The following is an 8,154-nucleotide window of genomic DNA, read 5'->3' as shown; positions in this document are numbered from 1 at the left end:
AGTCAGCGTTGAGTTCTGTGCCTTTCGCCTCGCCAGATGCGAGTTGGTCGTCCCTGTCTCAAAGTGTTGCGGTTGTGCAGACTGCTGATCCCAAGTCTGAATCGCTCTGACAATGCTGCGTTTGGCGACGGTGGCGCGAGTTACGCATGATGCACTTTGCAGGGAACATCGTCTGAGTAACACATGTGCCGACGAACAACTACGTACATGTAACAACAGTTCAAGCAGTTTCGGCTGCGAGAATGCTTGCCTCCAGATATATCAGAGGAAAACCCTTAATAGGTATATCGGTTGCAGAAGTTAATGCTTGATACCCCACGAGTCAAAGGATTGTAACAGGTGATTCCCTGACCACCCATACCTGCTCGCTGGTTCGCCTTTTTGAAGACCAGAACGTGATAGCAGTGGCTCTAAGCAGCAGCAGGGAGTGGCCAGTGGTGGGGCTTCCAGTCCTCTGCTGCTCCTGATTGGCTGAAAGGCCCACGTGTAGAATGATTTCGTGGAGAGGCTCGGGGCTCGGGGAATCGAGAGCTGGCTGTCGGCGCCCGTGTAGCCGACGTGGCGGGTCGCGGGCTCTCTGGAGCGGAGTTCTGTGTCGCGACGCACAGTGTTCTCGAGTTTCCAAACGCGTTCTCGTTTGCGCGCATCGATTACCGCCTAAGAACTTTGCTGCCGTTATCTGCGAATGTTGCATAGTAATTAGTGCGGGCGTTTACGGCGAACTGTAGCTCAGTGAAAACTCTGTGATGTTAGCTAAGTGGAAGTGGTGCTCCGACTCAAATGACTGACTTGGCTGGGGTAATCGGATAGCGATAATCTCAGTTTGTTATCCAAATCTGGGAGTAATGTTTTTCGAGTGACCGTCTTCCTGTTGAGTTTGAACTGTGTATTTCGTACAGCCAGTCGATAGTAATTTCCTGGACTTGGCTGTGAATGTTCCCAGTACTGCGGTCGGAACTCGGGATCTTGCCTGGGGGTAAGTAGGTAGCACGAGGGCCGTTAACTACTGGCTTTCGAGCGATGAGGTTCGATACTTTCCAGCGGGTCGAGGCTCGGCTGGCGACCCCTGTGTCGGACCGACTTTACGCGTGTCCCGGTGGTGCAGGACGCTTGTCTGGGTGGGCCGCTAAGCACCCCCAGTGCGCCCCGTGTCGGCTCTGGCCACCACCACCTAAAGAGAAGGCGGCGGCGCGCTCTTGTGATGTCACGCAAGGCGGGCCAGGGTTGGCTTGGCGCTGCGCTGGCAGAATCGAGGCGCACGGCCTGCAAATCTTCGTCAAACGGTTTTACAGAATGTGTTGAGCTGCCGGCGCCCCCCTGCGGCCAGGCGGGCTGCACCCGGCACCTGCCTCCCTCGTGGCGCTGCGGCCTCTGGTTCCACTGCGTCCAGACGGAAATCGCGGTTGACACTGCGGGTGCCTGGTAAATGCAAAATTCACGAAAATCACTCCACGTAGTACTATTTATCACAGGATTTTCAGTTGGGCTGGATACTAAATTCACACAAACACTCATTTACTTTGCACACTCAGGTTTTATTTGAACAAATTGGAGATCGTCTATTGATTACGAATCACAATTCGGCGTACTGTGTGCTTCTAGTGAAGCTACTATGGCACATGTTTATCAGGACTCACAGTACTGGCACAAGTTTATCCTTCCACAGTACTATTTCTGCAAATACGCCTTTAAGTAATGTTCTTCCTTGCTCAAGAGTGGCACATGGAACATTAACTTTTAACAAATGCCATAGTACCCTTACAAACCTCTAGCTTAACAAATCATCATCTTGTCTCACAAACCCAATAATGCTAATCTCATATAACTCTGCCATTCGACACTTTGCGTTCACTTCAAGCCACATTTCACACAACAAGTCATGTGTTACTTTATTACTATACCTGTTTGAGCCAGTCTATGTGATCGAACCACTAATAAGCTCAACAAACCCATTTACACTTTCATGCACACAGCACTTCAGTCATTGGCCCCTCTCTTTTGATTTTATAAGTATCTGAATGTCTCTTGTCATGGTACTTGAATTACAAATCATGTAAAAGTACATCTTTCACACACATATGGAAAATTTCCTTGTTTCAGACATAATGTTATTTACTATAATCATACATTATACATTAATAAAACCGACAAACTGCAAAGACAGATCCTCGAAGGAAAACGGAGAAAAAACGTCCTACGAACATGTGTCCAGAAATGCACCATCGCCACGGTAGATGACCCTGACGAACGGGAATTCCTCTGACAACCTGCTGCGTTTTCCTTGTATATAACAGGACGTGTGATTGACGCAGCCTGTTGTACACACAAAGCAATTCCCAACAATTTTAGTAAGTATTCTGAGTGCATTAGAATAGGTAGACAGAGGCTACCACTCACAAATAAGCACACAGTTATAAATGAAGGAGACGTTAGGAAAGAGAAGTACTGGCTGTACGATATCAGATTTAATGACATTTAATATTGTCATACCAGGTAGAGTCCATTTTTATTTCTGGGTTTAATGCAGTGTAGTGTGGAGACAGTTATTTGCGAAAAATACTGAAGGAGGCTACAGCGAGGATTCTGAAAAGGGAGACTGTTCATTGTTTCTCCTGGCCAGATTCCTCTCGGCTGCCGAACACAGCTCTAGACCTGCAGGGATGTTGGTTGGGTCCCACCAAAGAAGTATCTTGTTCTTCAGTAGAGGGAGCGTCGTTCCATTGCAAACGAAACAGACGAAGAGCACTGGTCCTTGCACCATCGTAGCTAGATGTATATAGTACACTAACTGCGCTATTCCCTGAGCTTGGTGGAACCCAATTCTAATAATAATTCCTATTCCACTTAATATAATGGCTTTAACTGACATAAAAAGATATTGCTTCTTTGAGGCAAATTTCTTGTTATCAACAATTTCGAGTTGCCGCATGGAGCACCGATTACGTAGGTACATGTATCCAATCAGTCCGAGACAAACCAAGTTGAATGCCACAGACACTGAAATCCCTGCAAGGACTACTATGCGACTGTGGATGAGGTAATGTTTACTTGTCTTTTCCAAAGCAACAGCTGCCACACATACTATACTCCACGGTATAAACACACACAGCATCTCACGACGGAATAACTGGCTTACTTCAGCAGGTAGTAGCTGGTTAGGAAGCCTGAGATGGCGAACACAAGAATACATGTGGTAGCAGAATGAGTTTAGCCAGATACAGCTGAGAAGTGTGAGGGCGCTGTCTATCAGCACTGCTGTAGGTAAGTCAGGGACGCCTGCCATACGATACACGACCTCAGAACACAGGATCTGGACTATGCACGTGATCTGAAACGACAAGAGTATCTTCCCAGGCAAATTACGTAACTGGGGAAGGTACATGTATACTCCGGCAGTCGAAAAACGGAAAATGATATTTACCAGTATAAATGACATTTCCAAAGGCTTCAAGCTGTCGATTTTAAAATCCTTGTATTTCAAGGTGGCGTTGGTTAAACTGTTTTTGTAGTTCAGGGTTTCTTCTGTTAACTTTTGATACAGTATGCGGATAGATTTAGTAAATGCAACTGGGAAACTTTGAAGTGGGTAATATAAGTGCGTACAATTATCAGAAGCCTTAAAGGAGGAAAAATCACGACACTTCAGCAACAAAATAGCTCTGGAAACAGAACAGATGGCGTCTGTAGCGTTCGACTGCAGACATGATTGATCATCAGGACTATCGAAATAGCAGCGAGCATCGTGTACGGACTGTATCATACTAAACGGGACGTCCTGACAAATGCCGTACGAGTTGACCGCCATCCAGGCCAGCAGACAGAGGTTGACGTTTATCCTCTGCGTGTAGGCCAGGTAGCTGGTGACGGGTATGTGGGGCGACCTCTGCACCACGTCGTCCCACAGCTGCTCGCGGCACTGCTCGCGCTGCTTCACGGCTTCCAGTGGCAGGTCTTCCAGCGGACACGTGGGGTGGTCCAGGGCGTTCACCAACAGCTGCACGCAGTCAGTGTTCACAGAGAGCGTATCGTGGCTTCTGTCCTCCAGCTGCCACTCCTCGTCTGCAAGAAAACGACAGCAAGTAGGTGGTGCCCGTACACTGCAGGCAGCTGAATCCAAAGTCTTCTCTGGATGAGGAGCCTGGGCGTTGTTTACCCACATTACCCAGGTTCAGTTACCCAGTACTATGTAAGGCGGCATGTCAACACAAAGTAAGAGTATTAACAAAGACAGATATCATGTTACTATGCGCGTCTGTTTCATCTACAGGGTGTCCAAGAAGTCCCTGCATCGCTCTTGACGTTGTAAAAATAAGGAAGTAAATAGGTTTTATTGATAGTCCTGCACTGAAGATGTTAAAAAAACAATGTTGTCAGAATTATACACTCCTGAAAATTGAAATAAGAACACCGTGAATTCATTGTCCCAGGAAGGGGAAACTTTATTGACACATTCCTGGGGTCAGATACATCACATGATCACACTGACAGAACCACAGGCACATAGACACAGGCAACAGAGCATGCACAATGTCGGCACTAGTACAGTGTATATCCCCCTTTCGCAGCAATGCAGGCTGCTATTCTCCCATGGAGACGATCGTAGAGATGCTGGATGTAGTCCTGTGGAACGGCTTGCCATGCCATTTCCACCTGGCGCCTCAGTTGGACCAGCGTTCGTGCTGGACGTGCAGACCGCGTGAGACGACGCTTCATCCAGTCCCAAACATGCTCAATGGGGGACAGATCCGGAGATCTTGCTGGCCAGGGTAGTTGACTTACACGTTCTAGAGCACGTTGGGTGGCACGGGATACATGCGGACGTGCATTGTCCTGTTGGAACAGCAAGTTCCCTTGCCGGCCTAGGAATGGTAGAACGATGGGTTCGATGACAGTTTGGATGTACCGTGCACTATTCAGTGTCCCCTCGACGATCACCAGTGGTGTACGGCCAGTGTAGGAGATCGCTCCCCACACCATGATGCCGGGTGTTGGCCCTGTGTGCCTCGGTCGTATGCAGTCCTGATTGTGGCGCTCACTTGCACGGCGCCAAACACGCATACGACCATCATTGGCACCAAGGCAGAAGCGACTCTCATCGCTGAAGACGACACGTCTCCATTCGTCCCTCCATTCACGCCTGTCGCGACACCACTGGAGGCGGGCTGCACGATGTTGGGGCGTGAGCGGAAGACGGCCTAACGGTGTGCGGGACCGTAGCCCAGCTTCATGGAGACGGTTGCGAATGGTCCTCGCCGATACCCCAGGAGCAACAGTGTCCCTAATTTGCTGGGAAGTGGCGGTGCGGTCCCCTACGGCACTGCGTAGGATCCTACGGTCTTGGCGTGCATCCGTGCGTCGCTGCGGTCCGGTCCCAGGTCGACGGGCACGTGCACCTTCCGCCGACCACTGGCGACAACATCGATGTACTGTGGAGACCTCACGCCCCACGTGTTGAGCAATTCGGCGGTACGTCCACCCGGCCTCCCGCATGCCCACTATACGCCCTCGCTCAAAGTGCGTCAACTGCACATACGGTTCACGTCCACGCTGTCGCGGCATGCTACCAGTGTTAAAGACTGCGATGGAGCTCCGTATGCCACGGCAAACTGGCTGACACTGACGGCGGCGGTGCACAAATGCTGCGCAGCTAGCGCCATTCGACGGCCAACACCGCGGTTCCTGGTGTGTCCGCTGTGCCGTGCGTGTGATCATTGCTTGTACAGCCCTCTCTCAGTGTCCGGAGCAAGTATGGTGGGTCTGACACACCGGTGTCAATGTGTTCTTTTTTCCATTTCCAGGAGTGTATTTTTGTTTCAGAACTGCAGTCTTTGAGTTCCGAATCCATGGACCAACAGTTATCTTGTAAAGGAGAGATTAGTGGAGGATTCGTGGGTGCATGAACATCCGCAGATAGGAAAAACTATGTAAGGTATGATGAGACCATTTGCCTCAGTCCCCCTCGTAAAGTAGCCATGCCTGATTGAGATAAATGTCCTGTATTTTTAGGCTGTCTCAAAGACAGGACACGTATTGGAAGCAATAAAAAGTGACAGGAAACGTGTGTCACCCACTCTTAATCAGATTAGCAGTCTCCAATGAAAATAATTTGCAAAAGAGCAGTTGGACTTCAAGCATCTTCTTCAACAATGCACGACCACTCTGAAAAAATATGAATACGAAAGGATTTAGGCCCATGGTTGTTACTGAATTATCTGACAATGGTGTGGAGCAACGATTTGTAACCTACTGTACTTCGCTGTGGCGACTTCTGCCATGTCTCGCTCAAGAATGTTATTTACCTATAAATGTCTCATATACCACTATTTGATCAGGAAAAAATTGTTTTCTTGTCTAAGGAAAGTACCCATTATCAGCAAGAGTTGGAAAGGAACCTACCTCACATTATGTGGGCCAGAATATGGAAAGGAACCTACCTCACCTTATGTGGGCCAGAGTTGGAAAGGAACCTACCTCACCTTATGTGGGCCATTGTGTGATCAGAATACCTGTTAGGACCACATTCTTTTGAAGCTTGCATGAATGGGAACTTCCAATTCTCTGTACAACAGAAGTTTCCAGTATCTCAGCTCCATGACAAGGCAGTCACGGATCTTGTGTGGTTGTAGAAGGAAGGAGCTTGAGTCTCGTTTTGTTGTTCAGATGTGTGGGTTTCTTAATTGAACAACTTATTCTCGGATTCTATTTGGTTCTGCAGCATTTAAAGCCACATTAAAATGGTTACCACGAAATCCCAACATTACCACCTCAACAACCTTTTGAAATCGTCATGACAAACTTTTGATCTTACCACGCAAATAACTGAATATGAAGAATAATAAAGCCTCATGTGGCTCAACGTTGAAAGATTAATGGAAAATTGACACAAGTGTTGAGGAAGTCTTTCTAAGCAGAATTACTAGGACGACCCGCAATAAAGCAAGGGGGACAGCGAGACACGTAGATATCTGAGGAAGGTGTGATCGCCCATGCACTGATCCGTTGGATACGTATTTATTTTATATCTAACTACGTCCATATAGAATCTACTCTTTTGACATAACTCCATAGGCGTCCTGTACAAAGAAATAGGATGCAGGCTGAATTCTCGTCTTTGTGATATTTCACTTTCCTCCGTGAACTTAGCGACCCCATCACGCAGCGTAAAAAAAAAGTGATGGAGCATATTTGTCACCAGTTTGTGTCGTTAGCACGAGATTGTCGAGAAAAAGCACAACAAAATACAGTAACTGACGATTTTGGGAGTTCCTTTACCACAATGAACGATTTACTGTTAATACTCTGTTTGCATACATTCCAAAACACGCACAAAAATGTAATTACTTCGTCTGACTCGTACCTTGTGTAATGATAATAATGCAGAAATAAATGCAATTGGGACATACATGCCTCAGCCGCTGAGTGGATGAATGTGGGATTACAACTCCAGAGATTTGGGGTTCAGGCATTGCTCCCGAGATTCCTTCTGTCACTTATCTCTTCTTTCACCTCTGACATTGATTTATGGAAATCGAAAATGTTCGAACTGTAGAATTGTTCGGAGACCCAATAATTAACTGTGTCCCACAATTATTAACTGGGTGAGTTAGTTCAGAAGTAGGAAGACGGCGAGTGACCACAACCTGCAGTAGGACAATGGCTCGCGAAGCACTGTGGTGACCAAACCAGGCCTCAGCTTGATGACGGCTTTACCTACTGCATTCTGAGAAGTCCTGATGGTCGTTTTCCTCGAGCACTATTCCTGTTCAGAGTACAAATCAAAGGAGAATGATACTGATATGCTACACATCATCCAATGTATACAGGGTGAGTCATCTAACGTTACCGATGGATATATTTCGTAAACCACATCAAATACTGACGAACCGATTCCACAGACCGAACGTGAGGAGAGGGGCTAGTGTAACTGTTTAATACAAACCATACAAAAATGCACGGAAGTATGTTTTTTTACACAAACCTATGTTTTTTTAAACGGAACCCCGTTACTTTTGTTAGCACATCTGAACATATAAACAAATACGTAATCAGTGCCGTTTGTTGCATAGTAAAATGTTAATTTCATCCGGAGATATTGTAACCTAAAGTTGACGCTTGAAACCTCCAACATTCAGTTGCGTCTTGTAACAAACACGG

The 8,154-nt window shown here is 47.2% G+C and overlaps 1 protein-coding gene across 1 annotated transcript in view; it reads right to left on the bottom strand.

Annotated features, from left to right (window-relative positions):
- Positions 1-1,692: 1,692 nt before the first annotated feature.
- Positions 1,693-8,154, bottom strand: part of LOC126442765 (uncharacterized) — a 78,072-nt gene continuing 71,610 nt past the window's right edge. Inside the window, exon 7 of the mRNA XM_050090795.1 lies at positions 1,693-4,059. Coding sequence (XP_049946752.1) covers positions 2,570-4,059 — 1,490 coding nt within the window. The 3' untranslated portion in view covers positions 1,693-2,569. The remainder of the gene's footprint in view (positions 4,060-8,154) is intronic.

This window comes from Schistocerca serialis, unplaced genomic scaffold (genome assembly GCF_023864345.2).
Source record: "Schistocerca serialis cubense isolate TAMUIC-IGC-003099 unplaced genomic scaffold, iqSchSeri2.2 HiC_scaffold_1406, whole genome shotgun sequence".
In the NCBI taxonomy this organism is placed as follows: Eukaryota; Metazoa; Arthropoda; class Insecta; order Orthoptera; family Acrididae; genus Schistocerca; species Schistocerca serialis.
Note: the sequence above shows the minus strand (reverse complement) of the source record. Positions and strands in the feature narration are given on the sequence as shown.